The sequence below is a fragment of the Genypterus blacodes genome, unplaced genomic scaffold (assembly GCF_046128005.1).
Source record: "Genypterus blacodes isolate CSIRO-AG114 ecotype Tasmania unplaced genomic scaffold, CSIRO-AGI_Gbla_v1 ptg000076l_1, whole genome shotgun sequence".
In the NCBI taxonomy this organism is placed as follows: domain Eukaryota; kingdom Metazoa; phylum Chordata; class Actinopteri; order Ophidiiformes; family Ophidiidae; genus Genypterus; species Genypterus blacodes.
In genome coordinates this window covers 3,034,302-3,055,852 of record NW_027466885.1, presented here as the reverse complement: position 1 = coordinate 3,055,852, position 21,551 = coordinate 3,034,302, and the positions used below count along the sequence as shown (strand labels likewise).

The window sequence follows — 21,551 nt, the reverse complement described above, 5'->3', positions numbered from 1 at the left end:
CAAAACTGCAAAATTGTGCAGTTTTCCGTTCAAGTTTACAAGCCAAAAAAATACTTAATGTCAAACAGGAACTTTATTTATAACTTAAAGGGGGGTTGAAATGTTACCTCACACTTTGTCCTTTTCCATAACTTGTTTGCACAGTTTCTCTCATACACAGACAAAGGCTGCTATCCAAACAACACACCTGCATGTGATTTGCTTATTAGATGATCCAGTGGCACTGCTGGGCTTTAAAAAAAGACGACGACCCCCTCCGCTCCTGTACAGCACATTGTTGCACTCTCATGAAACCTTAAGCTGAAACATTTGTTCCATCCTCCACACTGCTGTTAATGATAAAGAGAGACATTTCTGAACAATTATTTCAGCTTTTAAGCTTTTCTCTCTGTTTGCAGGCACTTTTTCAGTGAAGTTAAAGGTTACCAATTAAGGCCACTTATCCTGCACACCTGTATGCAATTAATCATCAGTAGTGGCCTATAAAGCCTCTGTACAGAAGCTGCCGAAAACCATTTGATGGAGAAATCTGGAGCTTTGAACATTGTTGATTTGTTTGGGGGAGAAAAAAAACATTTAGTTTGTTTGGTGCTCAAACTCACTAGTTGAAATATGGCAAAGGAGAAGATTCACGTTAACCTGGTGATCATCGGCCATGTGGACAGCGGCAAGTCCACCACCACCGGTCACCTCGTCTACAAATGTGGCGGCATTGACCAAAGGAGACTGGAGAAGGTGGAGAAAGCGGCGGCAGAGGTGAGGAATGAAACTCGGTGGAGAAATTCATCTTTAATGGTTTAATTGTTGTATTTTTGAGGCACTTCTGCTCTTTCTAATCGCAGATGGGGAAGAGCTCCTTCAAGTTTGCCTGGGTGTTGGACAAGCTGAAGGCCGAGCGTGAGCGTGGAATCACCATCGACATTTCCCTGCTGAAATTTAACACGCAGAAATACACCATGACCATAATCGACGCTCCAGGCCATCGTGACTTCATAAAAAACATGATAACCGGGACATCACAGGTTAGTTTGTTTGAAATGTTGCAGCGCTGTTTCAGATGTCTTTCTCCATGATGTGACTGAGGTGTTTGCAGGCGGATGTCGCCCTCCTCGTCGTTTCTGCGGCCAAAGGAGAGTTTGAAGCCGGCGTGTCCAGGAGCGGTCAGACCAGAGAGCACGCCTTGCTGGCTTACACGCTAGGTGTGAAGCAAATCATTGTCTGCATCAACAAGATGGACCTGACCGAACCCCCCTACAGCCAGAAGCGGTTCGTCGACGTGGTGCGTGGCGTGAGCGTGTTCCTGAGGAAGATCGGCTACGACCCCGCCACCGTGCCCTTTGTTCCCATTTCAGGCTGGACGGGAGAGAACATGATCACTGCGACTCAGACGGTACACCTGTTTCAAGTTTGGGTAACGCCCCACACAATTAAACACCCTAATTAAAGTTGCAATCTTGCAGATGCCGTGGTTCCAAGGCTGGAGAGTCAGAAGAAGGGAAGGGAGCGCAAGTGGGCGTACTCTTCTAGAAGTCCTGGACTCCATTCAGCCACCGATACGAGCCATCAACAAGCCGTTACGATTACCTTTACAAGATGTCTACAAGATAGGAGGTTGGTACCACTGTGTGAAGTGAAGCTTTGGTCAATGCTCAAACATTTGGTGTGTTTGTGAAAGCTTAATCAAGTCAGTCAGTCAAAATGAGGTTCAGGTGTGCAGCAGAGCCATGAGGAACATGCCTTTTCCAACATCCAGGGATTGGGACAGTCCCAGTGGGCAAGATTGAAACCGGAGTCCTGAAACCTGGAATGACCCTGATGTTCTCCCCTGCTAAGCTGACCGCTGAGGTAAAATCCATCGAGATGCACCACCAGGGGCTGCAGACGGCTCTGCCAGGACACAATGTTGGCTTCAACATTAAGAACGTGTCAGTCAAGAACCTGCGGCGCGGGGACGTGGCTGGGAATGTCCAGCATGATCCCCCGTCTGATGTCACCAGCTTCGAAGCACAGGTTGGTTCAGATGGGAAATGAATATTAAACATTCTGATCAGTCCTGGCAACCAAAAAGTGATTTGTTTTGTGCTGTCTTCAGGTGATTATCCTGAACCACCCAGGGAAGATCAAGAAGGGCTACTCTCCTGTGCTGGACTGCCACACCGCCCACGTCACGTGCCGCTTCGCCGAGCTGAGGGAGAAGCTCCACCGACGCACAGGCAAGAAGCTGGAGGAGCAGCCACAGGTGCTGGTCTCTGGAGACGCTGCCATGATCAAAGTGGTCCCCATCAAGCCCATGTGTGTGGAGAGCTTCTTCACATACCCTCCTTTAGGTAAGTTGTCCTGTATTAATGTCTACATTTCACCCATGTTTAGTCTCCCTGAATCTCATCCTTGTTCCTCCACAGGTCGTTTTGCTGCGAGGGACCTCAAGCAGACGGTGGCTGTGGGCGTCATCAAGTCAGTGGAGAAGGACAAGGGGTCAAAACCACACAAAGCACAAGTGTGTAAATAAGTAACAGTTAATAACTGCTATATTTAATTTAATGGTTTTATTTCTTTGTGTTGTGACACAGAAGTATTTCAGTTATGCCTGACAGATTCCTGTTTGAGTTGTAGAACAGGAGGGAATTTTGGTTGAAATGGAGAACTTGTTTGACTTCCAAAATAAAAGATTTGGAAAACATTTCTGCTTTGTTGTTTCATATTTTGAAAACTAACTAGTAACTCATTCTTAGTGGTGGTAAAGTCCAAACCTAATTAAAATGCCTCCCAGGCTTAAATGGTTGTGAACCAATATCTGTTCTGTTCCCTTAGTTGAAGTCTTGTTCTGCCTGCTGCTCCTCAGTTAGATTTTCACATGTACCTCATTTGTTTTAAGATTAACTTTTGACATTTACATCTTAAGTCTTACAGAATGTTTCTCTTTACCTGCATTCACAGCAGCACTCTTTGTGCACTGATCTTAACCCTTTAAAGGGCATAACGCTCTGAAGTGGAGCTGAATGTTCACAGACACAGCAAATAAAGAGCAGGAGCACAGATTTCAGTACAGCACTTTTAATGATACAATGGATTGATAGGTTTGTTCCTTAACATGGGAAGAACTGCAAGTCAGTGAGGACAGAGTGAAAGTACACTGGCTCTTATAAGTCCACCCTGCACCTAAAACATCTGGCTCACAGGCAAACCTGGGAACGCTACTGAATCCAGTACTGTAACATGGAATGATACTACATGACACAATCTCAAAATCAAACTTCAACCTCGCGAGGTGGCGCAAGACCTCGCTGTGTGACGACAGACGCTTGTGAACACAGGTTGTACGTGTTGTGAAGTATTCCTAGGCTGTCAGATCATTCAAGTTATTGCTAAGAGGTCCTATTTCATGAGCTTTCCCCCTTCATGTTCAATAGTGGCTTTAACAACAGGATACCTTCTCGTGTAGTCCTGCTTATAGTGGCTCTTCAAACCCTGAGGTGAGCGTCTTGAACGCAGCACTCCACTCAATTCCAGTCATTGTTACACCATGCACACAAAGGTCAGGACTGCGGAGATGAGAGTTCGCACACAGAGCATACACACAGTGAACAGTGTAACAAGGAGTAAATTAGTGAACTACAGTGAACCACAGGCTTTGATATTCCACCACACAGTAGCAGCAGGTTTCTATACTGTAAAACAACCACAATACATGTACACACAAAGCAAGCAAGAACAAGGAGTACACTTAATGAGATTCTTTTTCATCTTGGGGGGGGGGATTACCGCCTCTCATGGTGGGGCTACGGTGGTAAACAGGGATGCAAGACACGAATAAGTGACGTGTGAAGTATTTCACGTTCCGTTTCTTGTTTTTCTCCTCTTCCGGAAATATAAGCTGATAATTACTCGAGGGCCGGCAAAAACTAATACAGATAAAATTCATACTCCTCCGCGCCCGACGCTTGGATGTGTTGGGCGCAGAGCCATGTTAACTTGTACATGTTTTGTACAATAAAACATGTATATACACTCACACACAAATATATATATTTACATACATATATACACAGTAACAGCATAAACATAGACTTTAGGTAAGTGCTAGGGTTTTGAGAGTGGCTGTGTCGTAGCCGTGCTATAGGGGTTAAGATAATACTGGTAGAGGAAGAGTACACACATTCTTTGTACAGCATGGATGCAGCGTCCACAGCTCCTCCATCCTTCTTGGGGTTAATTTTTTTTGTCATCTTTCGGTTTTTTTTCACTTGTCACGTGGACAAGAGGTGTTAATGGTACTATAGCTATTTACATGAGCCTCCCGCTGGCCGAGAGGCGTAGTGCAAGTCTGTCTGGCTGTCAGTCACTCAGGATGTGCACAAAAGACATAGGGAACACTCCTTTCCTGTCCGGGTCACCTTCAATGTGCCCGATCTGGAAGTAAAGAGAGAGAGAGAGCGAGAGAGAGAGAGAGAGGATGTCAGATTTTGTTGTTCAATGGAATTGTTAAATCCATTTTTAAACCTATACTTTGTCTTACTTGCCCTTTCATCAATGGACTATATAAAGCACCACGAGTTGCATCTTTGTATGAAAAGTGCTGTATAAATAAAGTTTGATTGATTGGGAGTTCAGGGAGCCTCTGTCCATTAGCGGCTGCTCAGAGATCCAGTTGTTCAGACGGTTGGTGATCACTCACCCACCACTCTTGGTCCTCTTCTCCTGTAACTATGATCACTTCTCCTTCTGCAAATGTCAGTTCGTCGTCGTTGTCAGCCTGGCAGTCATAGATGGTCTTCACCCGGCGGGCTTTGCTCTTCCCCTGGACGCACAAAAGAAAAAAAACCTCATTGAAACGCAGTTCAGACCTTGAGCAGCTCTATGCAGTGTGTGTGAGTGTAAACCAGTGGGCGTACTGTATTGATCTTCCTCGGCAGGGGCACCGGTGTCTCAGCAGTTCCTGCCGGGGTCCCGTTGGCTTCCTCCACCGGCTGTTGGGAGGGGGTCGGGATATTTGCTTGCTGATTGGGTGACGGCGGCTCTTGAGGCTGCGGCTGAGGTTGCAGCTGCGGTTGCGGCTGCAGCTGCAGCTGAGGCTTCGGCGCCGACTCCCCGGGAGGCTGCCTGGGAGCGGACTCGGCCGTCCCAGGTTTAGGGGGGATGTCGGCGAGGTGCGGCTTGGGGGGGAGGTCTTTGAGCTGCGGTTTGGGCGGCAGGTCTCCCAGCTGAGGTTTGGGAGGGAGGTCGGAGAGCTGCGGCTTTGGGGGGAGTTCTCCGGGTTTCGGGGGGAGTTCAGACGGCTGCGGTTTGGGGGGCAGGTCGGCCAGCTGAGGCCTCTCCGGCAGAGAAGCCTTCTGCGGGGTTTCCAGCGCGGGCGGGGATTTCTGGAAGACCTCTGGGGGAAGGCTGGGCTTATCCATAGACGGGTGGTGTATGGTGTCGATCTTCCGCAATGCCACTGGAGGGCGAATCAGACATTGTTACATTAAACTGGGCAGAAAGAACAAAGTTTAGATGGACAAAGGCGTTTGAACGCGTTTACCTTTCTGAGGTAGTTTGGGAAGAACCCTTGGTCCTAGAGTGGACTTTGTGTTGCTCGCTGTAGTGCTGGAAAAGAAGCAACATCAAACAACAAGCTTGACCCTCATCAGCTGGGGGACATTTTACTCCAAAGAAAGATGCTATGGAGAGTAAATTGTAAATATCTGCACTCATGTGGACATTAAGCCTCCTCAGACTTGGGGCTTTGCAGCTGCGATACCTTTGCTGCTGCGGAATCCCTTCAAACTTGTTAGATACAGGGGACATCTTGTTGATGGGCGGAGGGGTGGAGTCGCTTCCTGAAATTTGGACATCGATGACGACAGTTCGGTTATTCACCACCGTCACAGAGAAACCATCAACCAATGACATTTGAGATCAATGTGGTAAGAAAATAAAACATGCTGTGATGGTCAAAGGAACAATGAGGGAGGCGTCGTCTGGCTGAGCTTTCTAGAAGCCTGGAATATTGGCGAGCCGAAGGTGGTTGTGCAATAACGTGAGAGCTCTTTAGTGTGCGAGTGTTGTGTGAAACAGGGTGCACACAGGAACACACAGGTCAAACTATGACAAGCGCAATAACGACAATAACAAAATGAACAAAGCAGACAGCTGTTTGATTTGTTTCCCTTCATCCCTACAGTGGATTTAAGAGTTAAGAGTTTCTATGAATGTTCTTACTTACCCTGAATGAGAGAGAGAATGCATGGGTGCAGGCTGAACATGTGTGTGTTTCTACCCCGGAACCTCTACAAACATGATTCCTCCCTCATGCACAGATATAAACAAACTCCCCCATCACTGGAGGGTCATGTTGCTTTATCTGCAGACCCTCCCCCTCCCACCCCCCTACTGTATGTGTGCATGCATCTCACCCCCGGTCAAGCCCCCTTTACTGTGTGGACTGTGAGAGAGCGGGCTGGGTGGGTCAGACAGGGTGCGTTTGTGTCCAGGAGGGGGGGGCGGAGGCCTCTTCTTGGACAGGGTGGAGCTGCCTCCTGGGGTGAGTGCAGAGGGAGGGCCAGATGGGGGAGGAGCTGGGGGAGCAATACACAAAACACATGAGGTGACCAGGCCCCGACTTGATCCACGGCGTTTACATGCACCTCCAACAACCTCCATTACACTGCGATTAAGGCAAATCTAATGATTTCTCTTTTTAAATGTGATAGACAGAAAACAACAAAAACGTTTCTCTGCTTTTTAAGAGCGACTTGCAGAGGAGGTGAGGAAATGACAGCACCTATACGAGTCTGCGAAGGGCCTGCAAAAGACACGAGGCGACTTCTCTCAGCCGAGTCCACATCCAAAGCCTTGGTGTGCGTCGGCTCGGTGGGAGGACTCGCCTCGTACTGTAATCCCGTCCGCATTCTTGCCTTAATCGGAGTGCCTGAGCGCACGTAAATGGAGCCGACTGTTCAGCTCACGAACCCGCGGAAGGTAAAAGAAGGAGGAGGGCGAGCGGGGGTGGAGACTCGGACGCCGGAAGTCGCAAGACAAAATGACACACTGAAGCAAAATACCAATGCAAACGAACTGAAACATCTGCACAGGGAAAAACACAAGAACACAACAATGATTCTGGTGGGTTGTGGGTGCGATTCCTGGTGTTCCTGCCGTGGCTATGAAGGCGCTTAGAGAGTAGATGACCAATCACAGAGTAAAGTGGAGTGAGAGGAGCTAATAGAGAGCTCAGCCAGAGAGGACTCAGCTGTGGTGAGACTTTAGAGCTCAGGGATGGTGGGATGAGGCAATCACAACCTTTAGGAGAGTTTACTCCAAACACAACGCCACCACCCTTTGTTGATCTGAGCCGTAAAGAGGAGAAACAACTGAGTCCGGAAAAAGGAGAACAGGGGGGGAGGGAAGAACGTAAAAAACAGGATATTCACTGATGTATGGTCGAGTGCCAGCCAGTGTGGCGTAGTGCGAATGAGAGCCGAGGAATGCCAAGTGTGGAGCTGGAAAGAATAGAGAAACAAAGGAGAGAAAGAAAAGAGGCTGAGATGAGGAGTGTGGGAAGAGAGAATCCACGTGTCAGTGTGTGTCGAGTCGTGCGGGGGGGAGAGCTGCTCCCACACGCTCCACGGTAACAAGATGGGAACCCTTGTTAGTGGCAAAAGCAAAGCAAAAGAGGGGGGAGAAGAACGGCGACAAGCCAGCCTTGGGAGGGTGGGGGGGTTAGGGTGCGGGGGGGGCCCAAGGCTCTTCAGCGCCCCGCTCAGAGACGAGGCACTGGTCAGCTGATGTGGAGCGTGTGACGTGTTGTGTTCTGCCAGGCACAGGATGTCCGCGGACGCCGTTTAGCCCTTTATTAAGCTTTCCCAATCTCATTCCATCTTAATAAAGGCGAGCCGCACCGTTAAGCCAAACACCTACATGAGGCGACAAGCTGCGGTTTGTCAATAGATGGATGCAATTGTTAAGTATTAAGGTCATTACGGGAATCATGCAGCAGGAAATCAGTCACTCCTAAACATGCCGTGTCTTTACATACGATAATAAAGACATAAAGGTAGATAGATGGATATGAATGTTTTAATACTGTTGGACCGACTGACATACTGCTGTTCTCTACGGTTGCTAAGGCCGTTGCTATGAGTAAGAACAACATAAGGCGCGCTGCTTCCTATACATCCCACCCCCTCGTGTTGATTTGCGCTGGAAACAGCTGAGCTTATTCTGGCCACACACACACACACACACACACACACACACACACACACACACACACACACACACACACACACACACACACACACACACACACACACACACACACACACACACACACACACACACACACACACACACACACACACACACACACACACACACACACACGCAGGTTTCCTCATTTGGACGTTTGTCAGACTTTAAAAAGAGATTAAAGGTCTTTGTTAAAATGGATGTTTGGCAGCGCGGAGCTTTCACACCACGTCAGCGTTTTAAAACCCTTGCGTCAGAGGGGAGGGGTGTTGACTTTAATTAGTTCTGTTTTGTGTTGTCGTGTGGCGTTGGCGCTCGGCGACGCGGCGGCGTGCCTCCCGTCGGCGAGCACGGCTCAGCCCGCGGCGATGTTTTCCTGAAGGTTTACTGTGTGAGCCGTCTTAATGACAATGCCTCTGGGGCTACACGGTGACAAATAGCATTCCACTGCTGGGCGTGTGTATGTGTGTGTGTGTGTGTGTGTGTGTGTGTGTGTGTGTGTGTGTGTGTGTGTGTGTGTGTGTGTGTGTGTGTGTGTGAGCACATTTGACTGACTCATAGATTTACAGCAGTGATTACAACGCATTTCTCTGCATCTCATCACTTCCTGAGCTTCCTGAACATGTGATTTCGTTCAGCCCTCTTTGAGAGTCATCACACTGTTAAAGTTTGAACAGTTAAAAGCCCCACGCGGCCCGGCGAGTCTGACCTTTGCCCTGGTTCCTGGGTGGCAGCGGGGGTCCGTCGGCCACGGGGGAGGAGGTGAGGTCGGTGGAGGCGCTGTACATCTGGTTGGTGAAGGCGCTGTAGGACAGACGCTGCTGCTTGTCCCTCTGGCTGATGAAGCCGGGCAGGGACAGCTTGTCATGGGGGGACAGGCTGGACGAGTGGCAGAAGCTCTGAGGCCTCGGGGAGCGGTCCTTCTTGATGGGACTGGGCTGGAGGGGACAGACGGGAGGGCCGGGGTTAAGTGAAAGGTGCAACATGCCGGATGTTTACAACGCATTGCTTTAAGACGGTCGAGCGTGAACTGAGCCCCCGAACTTGGACGGATCGGTGTGCTGATCTGGGGATTTTGATCTCCCTTTGTTCTGCCTCATTTACTTTGTAAGCCTGGTGCATGCTTGGCGCGCTCACAGCTGGCTCTGATACAGACCGTCCACGTGTCCACGCATTCATGGTTCCCTCCCCACACACACACCCAAGAGTAGTCCAACAACAACACGGGCGGTCCACAAGTCTGCAGCCAACATGGAAGATCACAGAGGAACGTTCCTGGACGTGAAACCCTACAAACACTCCTCCATCTGTGTTTGGAGAGGTCCACAGCCTGGAGAGCTGCCCTCAGATCACGTCACATCATCTTATATCAAAGCTTAATTTAGTGTCAGCGTTGCAAACATTTGACAAATTACCTGTAATTAGATTATACTCTAGATTTGCTGGAATCTCAGTCTGGAGCGATAACAATACCCGGCCTGGAAGTGTGAAGAACATCCCCGGCAGCTGCTTCCCTAAGTGTTAAAGTGTCTACTCATTACGGCACAGAGGGACGCCGCTCTGGCTCCAGAGTGAGCGGCAGATTGGATCAGGGGCAGCTGGTGTTAAAGGTTTCAAACGCGTCGCGCCGGGCAGATTGGAGGAGCTGATTGAATTGGAGGAGGAGGCGACGCTCGGCTCTAACCTTGTCGTCCAGGTCGTCGTCGCTCTCGTCCATCTCCTCCAGTCTGAGGCTCCACTCGTACTCCACGTGGATGTGAGGGTTGAACTTCCCCTCTGCCGCCTGCACAAGCTGACACACACACACAGGAAGCCCATCAGTTACACTTATACTGCAAAAATGATTTCCTATCTATCCAAATTACTTCTCATACATGTGTCTTGTACATTGTTGACCTTTGACTGCCACCTAGTGTTCTATCTCCTAACTGATGAATCTCTGAGTGAAAACACAGCGTTGTGATTCATCTACCCATCAAGCTGAGTGTGTGTGTTCAAGTTTATCGATACAAAAAGGTGAAGTTTCCAATCTTTATTTGGTCATTCAGTCAATCGTGACATCCGGGCTCCGCAGCTGAGCGATCCGTTTCCGCGCTGGTTGGTGAAAATACTCACTGCCTCCTCACACTGAATGTTCCTCAGTCGCCTGGCAACATCCAGCGCGGTCTCTCCGTTCTGATTGGCTGAGGGAACGGGGGGATAATCAACAGTTAGTCGAGTATGACGCATACGTATAGATGACATTAGCGAGGGGATGAGCGCGGCGGCGGTGGCGGCGGTGTGACTCACTGATGTCGGTGGCCGGTTTGCCCCTCAGGAGCAGCTTGAGGCACTCGGGCTTCTCGTACATGCAGCAGTAATGCAGGGCCGTGTTCCCCCACTCCGTCTGCTTATCCAGGTTACCGCTGGGGTAAACACAAACACACACACACACACACACAGTCAGGATGGAGGTCAGAATAGCCTGAGGCCACAGCGCTACAGCCTCAGGTTCATGCGCAGCACGTTTGTTACATGGACACTCTGGATTTAACACAGAAACAAAATACATGCTTCAAAATACAATCGCTCTCAGATCTTACGCAGTCCCCTGAACGCCCCATACATTATATTAAATAAAGACAGCAAGCACAGCTATTAATTCATGAGAAGGATCTGCTTCTATAGGTGTGTGTATGTGTGTGCGAGTGTGTGTGTGCACTTGGAGCAGTGGTGGGTAAACAATTGAAGAGAGGAATAAATTAAGGCAGAGAAGGGAGCGCTTGACCCATTTCTCTTTGCCTTGTGGGAATCTGAGCTGAGCGGTGCGGCGCTAAGCTGGAGCATCGAAGACCTTACACAGCTGAGAGGAAACGTCTCACAATCAAACGCATGCAGGATAAGAGGGTGGATGAGGACGCTGAAATGTCTGTGTGAGGTAGAGTTGAGGTAACGTTTACCTGTTCTGCACCAGGAAGTCCACCAGGTGCAGTGAGGTCTGGTCAGCAGTGCGCACAGAGTAGTGCAGTGCAGTCTCGCCGACCTCCTGCAGGGGGCAATCAAACACAAGCAAAACGCACCGTGAGACACTGGGCAGCATCCATTCTGCACTCGCTCCCTTCTTTCAGCATTTAAACAAGCTGCGGTAAACAAAATGGCTCCTAAAAATGATATTTTTTGCGGGAATCATGCCGACATTCCTGCAGTGGAGGTAGACTACGGCACCGTCTGTGTCCCAGTCTCTGTGTTTAAAGCTTCCATCTCCTCCCCGGGTAACATTAACGGATATGTAAGCTGAAATAAGGATCATAAAAGGGCAGAAATGGGATATGTGTATGACTTTAGGGGCGCTTAATACTGGTATGAGTGCAGGTTTGAGTGTTTTAGTCTAATATTCCCGTCCGGCCGTCTGCCTGTGGGGTTTTTGTTTTGCAGGGTGTCGTCACTGTGCTGAGCAGCCATTCAGACGCACTGACAGGAGCAGATAACATATCAGTGAGTCAGACTTCATTGCACAGGCAGCAGCAGCCGCTGCAGCAGAGCGGACAGGATGTCAGAGCTGCTGCTGCTGGACGAGCCAGTTTGCATCTCTCATCATAGAAGCGACACATCTGCGTTAAAACCATTGACCCATTCATGTCAGATTAGGTCCGGTCGCCCCGGCTGTTAATGCGACGAGATCTCTGGCATTTACACTCGGGTTACTTCACTTTAATTTATGCCGAAACATGAAAACAAAAACAGGGCTGACTGGAGAAATACAGAAATATATACAACACAAATGCTGCCATCTGTGTAAATATGGAAATGAGGGATGAAGATGATGATGTTCTGAAGCATTTCACCCTCTGCTGATGCAGTTACCGCTATCTCTACCTCTTGCTGTACTTCACTCTACCTCTACACTTCGTTTCCTCTTACTTGCCCAAAAAGAAATTGGCTTTTTCTCTAGTTTCCATGGATACCACATGCCTTCCGGCCTCGTCATACGACACCGTCAGAGTGTCAGAGGCCTAATCTCACACCTCCACAATATCTCTACTTCATGCAAAGATGTGGTGGATTGATTTGTTTACCACAGCACACACACACCCCCACACACACACACACACACACACACACACAAAAATGTAAAGAATGTTCCCCTTTGTTTGCAAGTTATTTTGATTGACTTGCATTATTTTGTGTCATAATGAAATATTATAATATCTATGGACCTGTCAATACACCTGTGTGTGTGTGTGTGTGCGTGTGGGAGCAAATAACATGCAACACGCCCATGACACAGTATTATGGCCCCTCGACGTTAAAAACAGGCGTCATGTTCTATCCCGTGTGTCGTGCAGACTCACCGGCCCCGCCTCTGGGAGGGGCTCCATAAGCTCCACCCCCTCAGCATAGACCTGGATGAGAGCCAGCAGGTCTCTGGACTGGACCGCCTCGCACAGCTCGATCATCTTGGCTGCCCCTGACGTGCATGTCTTCCTGGCAAACTTGTGGTCCACATACTTAGCGTTGATGAACTCCTTCCTCGCTGTCCTGTGGGGGGGGGCAAAACATCGTGTGTTTGTAAAAATGGAAAAAGAGTTCAGTCAGGGGCAGGTCTATGAAACAGAACCTCTTATATGTGAGGAAGGTTTTTCCTAAGCTCGTACTTACATGTCACTGGAGGGAGTAGGCTTTGGTGAAGGGGAGGGGAGGTTTCCCTCCATGATCTCATTGAAACTACTGTTCCCTACATTCTTGGCCAGCTGGGACAGAAAAAGGGGAAAACTCAGCAAAGATCCCAACAACAGTGAGGTAAGAGCAGCCTGCAGAGCTGCTCACAAACTGATGAGGACGGAGAATATCTGTCCCCTGTAAGGATCAATTTCTGCCGGGCTCTTCTTTCCTGTGTTTTCTCTCTATCCGCTTGTTGTCATTTCCTTTTTTTCTTTGTTTTTTTACTGAATTTAGGTGCAGGCGAGTGCTTCAAAGTGACTCACCAAGAGTTCTGAGGTTCCCAGCTTGTCCAGCTCCATGGACTGGATGCGGGAGATGTGGACACCCATCTCTCTGTGGATGCCGGAGCACTCGATGCAGGTCAGGATACCCAGGTTTGTGGACAGCCACTTAGGATCTAACAACACAAAAGCAGCAAACGTTTGAGCTTCAGAACGACGGATTTGTGTTTGTCAACATGAATGTGAAGGGAGGGAGGGGCGGGGTTCACGACTATATTTCTCCTTCTAACCAGCGGGACACTTGGGCTGTTTGGACACTCCAGATTCCCCGACTGCAGCTCTGCCACGGCTCGACCTTTTGTTGCATTGTGCCGTGTCTATTTAGCGTCGCCTGTTTTCACATCGCATCAGTTAGAGGAAGCGCAGCAAACACTCGCATTCACTCATCTCCCAGAATGTTCCCTCAAGCTCACTGGGCTGTGGACATTATGGACTTCCTCTGATCGGTCGGGGTATTACTGTTTCAGAATCAGTACCAGGGCTCACTTGGAGGCGGAGCCAGACTACATGACTTTGACCATGACTCACCCATCGTCTGCCCAACGACGAAGAACATTTGGATCAAAGTGGAAACAACAAAGGGACATTTTTGTTTGTTAGTTAGAAACACATACAGCAGGAAGCTCTGTATGCACGCACACACACTCACACACTATACACTCTGCAGTGAACAGATGCAAGTGGATCGTGTCGAGGACGCACGGTGACCTCTAGAGCGGCTTAATGCTAAAGCTGCGAGGAAATCAGCTCCTCCCATTTATCGGAGCAGAGGCGACCTTTGACCCTCAGCAATCTCTCACCATCACACTGAATCAGCCTTGGGAACAAGAAGCACATAGGGGCGAGAAGCTGATGTCATCAAATCAGCAATGGGCAGATGTGGGAATGGGACACGAGTACACGCAAAGCAGGTACACACACGGACACACAGCGGCAGGGGAAACAGGCAGAAAATATATGGCAGTGTGAGGTACGCTATAATGTGATGTAACAATGGCGATCTTCAAAGCGCTGGACCGTCGGCAGGCTGCTGCGTGTTTGTGTTGACAAAGCAGTGTGTGTGTGTGTGTGTGTGTGTGTGTGTGTGTGCGTGTGTGCGTGTGTGTGTCTCAGAGGGCTTGAATGTCTGCTACTGAATGCTGAGTCGAGGCTTTCTAATGCGGGGGAGGATCCGGATGGGGTTGTGTTCTGAATGCTAACACCACTACACACACAGACACACACACACACACACACACACACACACACACACACACACAGGCACACACAGGCACAACTGCTTGTCTGTTTATGGCTGCTGGGGGACTTTGTCCTTCAGTAGATGCTAACAGAACGAGCGACGCTGCAGAGCGTAATGAGCAGCCGTGACGCTGCAAAGATCTGCTGCAGGCTCTCACTGCACACAGCAGGAAAAGTGTTTGTGTAGAAACTTAGCAGCTCCTGGACACAAACACACACTTAGCGTGCTTCCACGGAGCTGCTCTTTGCGAAATTTGAAGTTGCGGATTGAAAAAGGAGTAAGAGAAAGAGAAAGAACCCTTTTATGCTGGCTTGAGGGGGATTTTGTAGCGAGTTGGTAAAGAAGTTATTTGCTAAACTGTAATGTAAACAGAACAAACTGGGTCAATAGCCTGGAGTTACTTCACTCAGCTCTGTTATCAACACTTCAGGTCTTGTTGACGTGATCAACATTGGGTTAAATGGTTCTGGATGACTAACAGCTTCCAGGATAAGTTTCATTCATGTTTCAGGTTTCCTTCTGATCTAAATTAGGAAACAGTTAGATGATGGAATGGACACGCCGCTGGGTCCCATTTGACCTTTCACCCCTGTTTTGCAGTCCAAACGCGACCGCTTGTGCCTCATACACACCTGAGGCGCCGCAGTCGCAGCAGAGTTCGTTGCCGGGCATCCGCAGCACGTCCTCGATGATGGCTTTGGTCAGATCCTCCAGGCCGTCCTCCCCGGCGCTGCTCTGCTCGCCTCGGAACGCCATGTTCAACGCCTCCTCCTTACTGTTGGTTAGCACAGAGATCCAGCTGCACACGAAGACACAAGGACGCACATGTAAGCACACAAACAGAAATGACTTGTGAACCAAAGGATCTGATCTGAGAAGTTCCTCTTCCCTGAAGATAATTGACGTGTACGCTTTTTGAATGAATTTCAGAATGGAAAATTTTCAGATACACGTTTACTCCCACACATGGCTGCGGTCATTCCACACCACGCAGACAGGAAGTGGCGTGGCTGCCTTTCATACAGCGCATGGTGCAACCTGCTGCTGCACTCTGCCCACTGAGCTGCCCTCACGCAGAGCCACGTCAGCACTTCCTCCACTGCTGCCACTCCGCCCGTCCGTCTGCAGGGGCGCCGGCCAGCGCTCACTGGTCGTGCGAGAGACCAGACCGTCTAACGCGTAGGTGCGCGCATGCCGAGCCAAAGCACGTTTAATTATAACATGCGCCCCTCCTACTGACTGGGTCCTGTGGAACGCTGAATGTTTCGTGGCTAAATCCAACCGCTGCTGCAACTGGGAGTGCGTGACAGAAGAGCGAGAGGAATCCCAAAGGAGCACGTGGAGATACTGAGTGTGCAGGCGGCTCTGAGTCAAGAGGCACAACACAGCAACAACAACAACAACAATAACAACAACAAGCTGGAGCAAATGAGCCGTCATCACGCGTGTGCAGAACAAAGGGGCTGCCTGAGCACAGATATGGTGGATTTGTCGTCTGTAGTGTTTTAAATAACACAACTCGTGATTTCATTTTATTTGAATTAGCTTTTCTGTCTGATTCAGCATCAGGAGAAACAACACACGCACAGATTACTGCATCTGACATTCTTTTAACAGATTGAAATGTGTGTGTGTGTGTGTGCCAACCTACAGACATGAGTGTGAGTGCATGGGAAACAAGAGTGTGAGGTTAAAATGACCCACAAACTGCAAACCACAAATCCCACCGCTTTCCCTGATGACACCCACTCACACACACACACAACAGTCTCTTGCTCGAGTCAAACACTTCCTGTCTGCAGCTGCGGAACCAACGTTTAAAGCATGAAAACCACCAGGTAACGGTTTGTGATCCCTCGTCTGGCTGAATCTCTGCATTTAGAATAAAGGGGAGCACAAATAGTTCTACAGCGGGACAAATAAACTCTTAAACTTTCATGTGTTCATCCAATTTGACCCATTTTGATCATTTAAGGGTAGAAAGTAAAGATATGGTATAGAAATTAAATACGAGGAGAAGTTTGTTTGTTCTGGATGTGGTAGTAGTGTGAAGCGATGACCTGTGTGCAGTGTGTAAGGGGGTGTGTGTTGAAGCTTTAGCCTGTTTAACGCGCTCACAAAACAAGCTGCTAACCCTTCAGGCTAAGCAGAACAGCATCACACAGATACTCACATGACAAACTCCTGTTCATCCTCAGCCTGGAAATGATACGTCCGGTTATCTGCGAGATACAGAGGCCAGGAAAACCTTTTGTCAGATTTTAGATGCAGGCAACATAAATATTTGTCGTACTGCAAACTAGTGGCACCGTCTTGTGTGTCCTCTTTCCTTATATACAGTATAGGAGGCCTGCGTCTCCCAGGTATCATAGCACAAACATGGACTTACGAGAGATGAGATCGAAGCACTTCCTGTCCTCCGAGCTGGGCTTGACCTGGCAGGTGAGCAGGTTCAGCTTGACGGGCTGCCTGTTGGACTGCAGAGCACAAACAAGACGTACAGTCACAAAAACAATAACAACTGATGTCATGGCGTTACAGAGGTGCCAGCAATTCAAATGAGCGGTTCAAATCAAGTGTCATCAGTGCCTGTCGTGTTCCATGCTTATCAACTCAACCGACAAAACTATAAACTGTTAATTAATAATTACTTTAAAAATGTAGATAATATAGGGGCGAAAATATTGACAGGCTTGCATTATATGAAACTCGCTGGCTGTGCTGAGCAAATTACATCTGAAATGATCGACAGACGGGCTGCAGAGAATTCCGTAAACATTTCTTTCTATATCTTTTGCCGCTTTTCATTTGTGTGTGTGTGTGTGTGTGTGTGTGTGTGTGCCTGTTGTGCGTCTCTGCACAATAGTGGACACTGGGCCTCCAAAGCTGCACAGACACGCCAGCATATACAGTACGCTCACACTCGCGCTAGGAGATGAGTCACCCGGGCGCAGGGAGAGGGGGAGGGGTGCAGAGGGGGGGGGGGGGGGGGACCGGTTGCCACGACAACCCATCTATGTCAATTCCACTGCGCCTGCCTCCAGATTGAGAGAGCCCCCGACGCATGATGTTCTCCCTTTGATCCGCACAGCCGCCAGCGGGGGTCAGGGAGTTCGTAAGACTGTGCACGTGTCCTTGTCAGTGTGTCAGTGTCAGTGTGTGTGTGTGTGTGTGTGTGTGTGTGTGTGTGTGTGTGTGTGTGTGTGTGTGTGTGTGTGTGTGTGTGTGTGTGTGTGTGTGTGTGTGTGTGTGTGTGTGTCTGTGTCTGTGTCTGTGTCTGTGTGTGCTTTACTCACAGTGGCATGAGAGATGGTGAGCATGCCTCCCTTAACTGAGCACTGCCTCCGCTGCCACACCTTCCTCAGCCTGCAGGGGGACAGGAGTGTGTTGTCATATCCTTGGTCACGTCCTTCATGCGTGCACGCTAACTGCTATGTAAGATGACTGGTGGCCTAAAGCATGTTGAAGGGTATCTGCTCAATCTGAGGGCTAAATTGCATAATATAACAATAGTATCTCTCTGGCGGCACGGAAGCCTGAAGCAAACGCACTTAAAGCTCTGTCGGCGTTGACACGACACACTTTCCTCTTTTGGGTTACATTAGAGCTGCAGTCACTCAAGGTGTGCAGCCGCATGATGTCATAGATGTCCACAATGCTACAGCTGTTACTAAAATGTCATTCACGTGTAAACTTGGTCACTGACATTGTAGCATTCTGGAGATATTTGCTGTTGCAGTAGGTGTGAAAGCCTTGGACTGGACCCTGAGGGACCCCTGAAAACCCTCTAAAGCTCCACTACATGATGTTATAAGCTAAGCTAGCTCCATACGAATATCTTTACTGTTGACTGATATTTCACCCCCAAACCCATGTGTGGACTGTAAACTCACCCGTCACTCTTCTTCAGCAGGTATCCTTTCTTCTCACTGCCAAACTCCTTGTTCCCCTGCAGCTGGTGCATGCTGTAGCCGCCCTGCTTGCTCTGCGAGTCCTATGCAAAACCCACAACATATACAAAGTTCAGCTCTTGGAATACACCCCACAGAGCCACGGAGACATGCAAACATGCACACACACACAGGGTCACACACAAACACACATTGAGTGAGGCTCTAACATCAGGCTGCTGAGGAAGGGGGGGCCTCTCGTTAACAGAACCTAGGAAGCATGCGCTCTAACACGTCTACGGGGGTCCAAACCACTGGACTTTCAAAAAACGGGACAGACGCTGGCATGCTCGACATGCAACGCCACACTTACTCTTCTAGACTTGATTCCGGACAAGCAGGAGGCAAAGGGGGGTGGGATCGGGGGGAGATAGAGGGAGAGGGTGTGAGAGATCCGGCTCAGGTGCAGGTGGTGAACGTGTGTGTGTGCAGAAAAGCAGAATCTCCTGTGTCTGCATTTCAGTAAAGTGTGAAGAATGTGTCGTGCAAACATACGTGTTTCTCCTTTAAACTTTAAATACACTAAATTAAAACATGAACCTTTTCTTTTTTACTTTGTTCCCATTTATAATTCACTACAAAATTAACTTATACATTAATCTCACTCAATCGCTCCAGAAGCCCCATTCATCAATTATAGTTTAATTACAATACTTCACTACATGAAAAGAATACTTAAGTAAAACCAATATTGGACACATTTGTAATTCTACTGAGGTATGTTTTCCAATTGGCTTCTTTTTTCTTTCTTTTCTGTCACTTGGCTTTCAGGTCTTCTATCCACTGCAGTGAGATGTTGACATTAGAGAGCCGAGAACATGGACACACCACGTGCAGCCACAGCAGCCGGTGTTGTTGTTGTTAGTAAAGTCAGGGTTGGCAGTGTTTCACAGGTGTGTGTGTGTGTGTAGTTAGGTGATGTTAGTGTGTTAAACCAGGCGAGTGAGTGAGTGGCTCTCCACTGAGCGGCCAGTGAGGCACAACACTGGTCACCAGCAAAGCCGACCACACACTGGCTACCAGCATGGTACAGCACTGGGCACTCGCTCTGTGCTTGCAAGAGGCATGCGGAGGGAGGGGTGATCGTGCCCCGACCCAGGGCTGCAGAGGTCAAGTGGGACCTCTAGGGCCAAAGGATCTGTGCTAGGGGCAGGGAGTTACGGCGATTCAGAGTGGAGCAACGTGGACGTACGGCGGATTCAGATGAGTGAAATTGTCCTCGTCTGGCCAGTGTGGTTGACGGGACTGATTGGTGTTTCAGCTTTCTGTGAATGAGGGGTTCCAACCCACGCCATTTAAACAAATGCCTGCCTTTAACGTTCGCAAAACCTGGACGATAGGAAAGGCGGACCGGCGCTCACACCGTCACCGATACGGTTTAAGTTACAGTGTGCGAATAATATATACAAACAAAACAGATACACAACCTATGGACCTATCATGTGCAGATATAACATTTAATGGAGATCTCCACTTAGAGTCAAAACAGAGAAATGGAGAACGGCGGGACATAAAGAGAGACAGACGGATGGAGAGAGAGCCATCAGATGTTTACCCGTCTTTGGAAATGTTCTGATTATCATTAGATTCTCAGCGACATTGATCCTTAAATACCCCTAAGTAACCAGATGAAGAAACACTGCTGGGGTGGCAGTGGTGTTGTTGCGCGAGTGTGTTGCAGAGATCAAACACACACAATTCCAGCACAAATCCCCGAGTTACGCAGGAGTTACGACAGCTCCCGTCTGGAGACGACCGCGCCTAATGAAAAAGGACTTCAGGTCTAAGCCTGAATGGCAGACAGGGACGCTCCTCTGGCGGGAGACTCTGCCACGATCCACTAACTCACCTGAGAGGAGCTTAAGACCTCAGGTATCTTATGAAACTCTGCTATTAAATACGAGCTACGGGCGCAAGCGTCAACTCTGAATCGGCAGCCGATAGGTTTGTCAAATGAAGAGCATGGTTGACTGCGAGTGTGCTGGGCCTGGAGGAGTGAGCTGACTGAATGGGGTCTGCCATGGCTGCCTTCAGCCCAATATAGCTCAACGTGGGCTGGCCCAGTTAGAAGTTCACCTACTCCCAAGGTTAAACTTCACCTGGCTGCTACACCGTGAGCTGCCTACCTCCTTCTGGTCCAGCTGGAGGGAGGACTTGATCAGATCTCGCAGGGCGGTCAGCTGCTTCTTCTCCTCATCCTGAGTTTGTTTGATCTGAGGGGAGCGAGAGGAAAAGTGGGGGAATAAACGTGGAGCCATTTTGTTGCCCCAGTAAAACACACTGGTACATCAAAAGTTGAAAACATCTTGAAATCTTACACACGCTGACCCACTTAGAGTAAAACAAAGATCTCTTCCCTGGTGAGATGCACCGCCCTCCATCCCTCCGTTCAGATGTTTCATCTTTTACGAGCTGTCTCTCAGAGGGCGTTTTTAAAGTTATGTGACAATGTTTACTTCTTTCAAGGAGATTCTGAGTCACGGCGGGCGCTGCAGACGGATCAACTTCTCCCCTGTAATAACTGCTGCAGTATTGTATTCTGATAGAATTATTGCTTCGGGAAGAAAACAAAAAGTTGTGTCAAGCGCTCTATGGTGCGTCGCCTGTGAGGGAGAGCTGGATTTGATATACTGAGCATTCCAGAAGCCTTGTGTTCTGAGAAGCACATAAACAAGACATGTTATGTGATCTGTTTTCAGTTCTTCTCCATTCTCTCTCCCAGTGCGCTTTCATTCTTTGTCCCTGTGAGATGGGGGGATGCAGAGAGCCATGTTGTAGCTCTGTGACATGTATATATACAGTATATATATACACGTATACATATCACCAGCTACATCTACTCAACGGCACCGCTTTCCTATGCAGGCAGCCAAAGAGGAACCCAATGTTACTGCAGTGACAAAGAGAAGAACCCTCACTGGCTTTCAAACACAAGGTCAGCTAGGTTTAACAGAATCAAATCCAATCAAACTGATCTATGACGCACATTTAAAACACTAGGTGGACTAACTGCTCACGTAAACCAAGCTAGGAATCATCCGCCGCATTGTTTTCATTCAGAAATTAAACAACTAAAAAGCCTTGTGTGATTGCAGAGGAATGAGTGTGTGCGTGAAAGTGGGCAAGAGGAGAAAGCAGATGGAAGAGATAGAA

General features: G+C 48.8%; 2 protein-coding genes across 2 annotated transcripts in view; one reads left to right on the top strand and one right to left on the bottom strand.

Moving 5' to 3' along the window:
• The first annotated feature begins 612 nt into the window (after positions 1-612).
• Positions 613-2,779, top strand: eef1a1l3 (eukaryotic translation elongation factor 1 alpha 1, like 3). The gene is made up of 7 exons (XM_076157938.1): positions 613-756; positions 843-1,022; positions 1,094-1,390; positions 1,461-1,611; positions 1,754-2,010; positions 2,093-2,327; positions 2,403-2,779. Exons 1-7 carry the CDS (start codon positions 613-615, stop codon positions 2,507-2,509), a joined length of 1,371 nt encoding a protein of 456 aa, XP_076014053.1. The 3' UTR covers positions 2,510-2,779.
• A 265-nt stretch (positions 2,780-3,044) lies between these two features.
• Positions 3,045-21,551, bottom strand: part of asap1b (ArfGAP with SH3 domain, ankyrin repeat and PH domain 1b) — a 40,062-nt gene continuing 21,555 nt past the window's right edge. Inside the window, exons 9-28 of the mRNA XM_076157937.1 lie at positions 20,525-20,611; positions 18,342-18,442; positions 17,745-17,814; positions 16,838-16,925; positions 16,622-16,670; positions 15,081-15,247; positions 13,191-13,324; positions 12,865-12,956; positions 12,558-12,744; positions 11,166-11,251; positions 10,516-10,631; positions 10,342-10,409; positions 9,911-10,018; positions 8,936-9,164; positions 6,393-6,554; positions 5,738-5,816; positions 5,519-5,583; positions 4,893-5,434; positions 4,676-4,798; positions 3,045-4,410 (exon numbers count right to left, since the gene is read on the bottom strand). Coding sequence (XP_076014052.1) covers positions 4,336-4,410; positions 4,676-4,798; positions 4,893-5,434; positions 5,519-5,583; positions 5,738-5,816; positions 6,393-6,554; positions 8,936-9,164; positions 9,911-10,018; positions 10,342-10,409; positions 10,516-10,631; positions 11,166-11,251; positions 12,558-12,744; positions 12,865-12,956; positions 13,191-13,324; positions 15,081-15,247; positions 16,622-16,670; positions 16,838-16,925; positions 17,745-17,814; positions 18,342-18,442; positions 20,525-20,611 — 2,628 coding nt within the window. The 3' untranslated portion in view covers positions 3,045-4,335. The remainder of the gene's footprint in view (positions 4,411-4,675; positions 4,799-4,892; positions 5,435-5,518; positions 5,584-5,737; positions 5,817-6,392; positions 6,555-8,935; positions 9,165-9,910; positions 10,019-10,341; positions 10,410-10,515; positions 10,632-11,165; positions 11,252-12,557; positions 12,745-12,864; positions 12,957-13,190; positions 13,325-15,080; positions 15,248-16,621; positions 16,671-16,837; positions 16,926-17,744; positions 17,815-18,341; positions 18,443-20,524; positions 20,612-21,551) is intronic.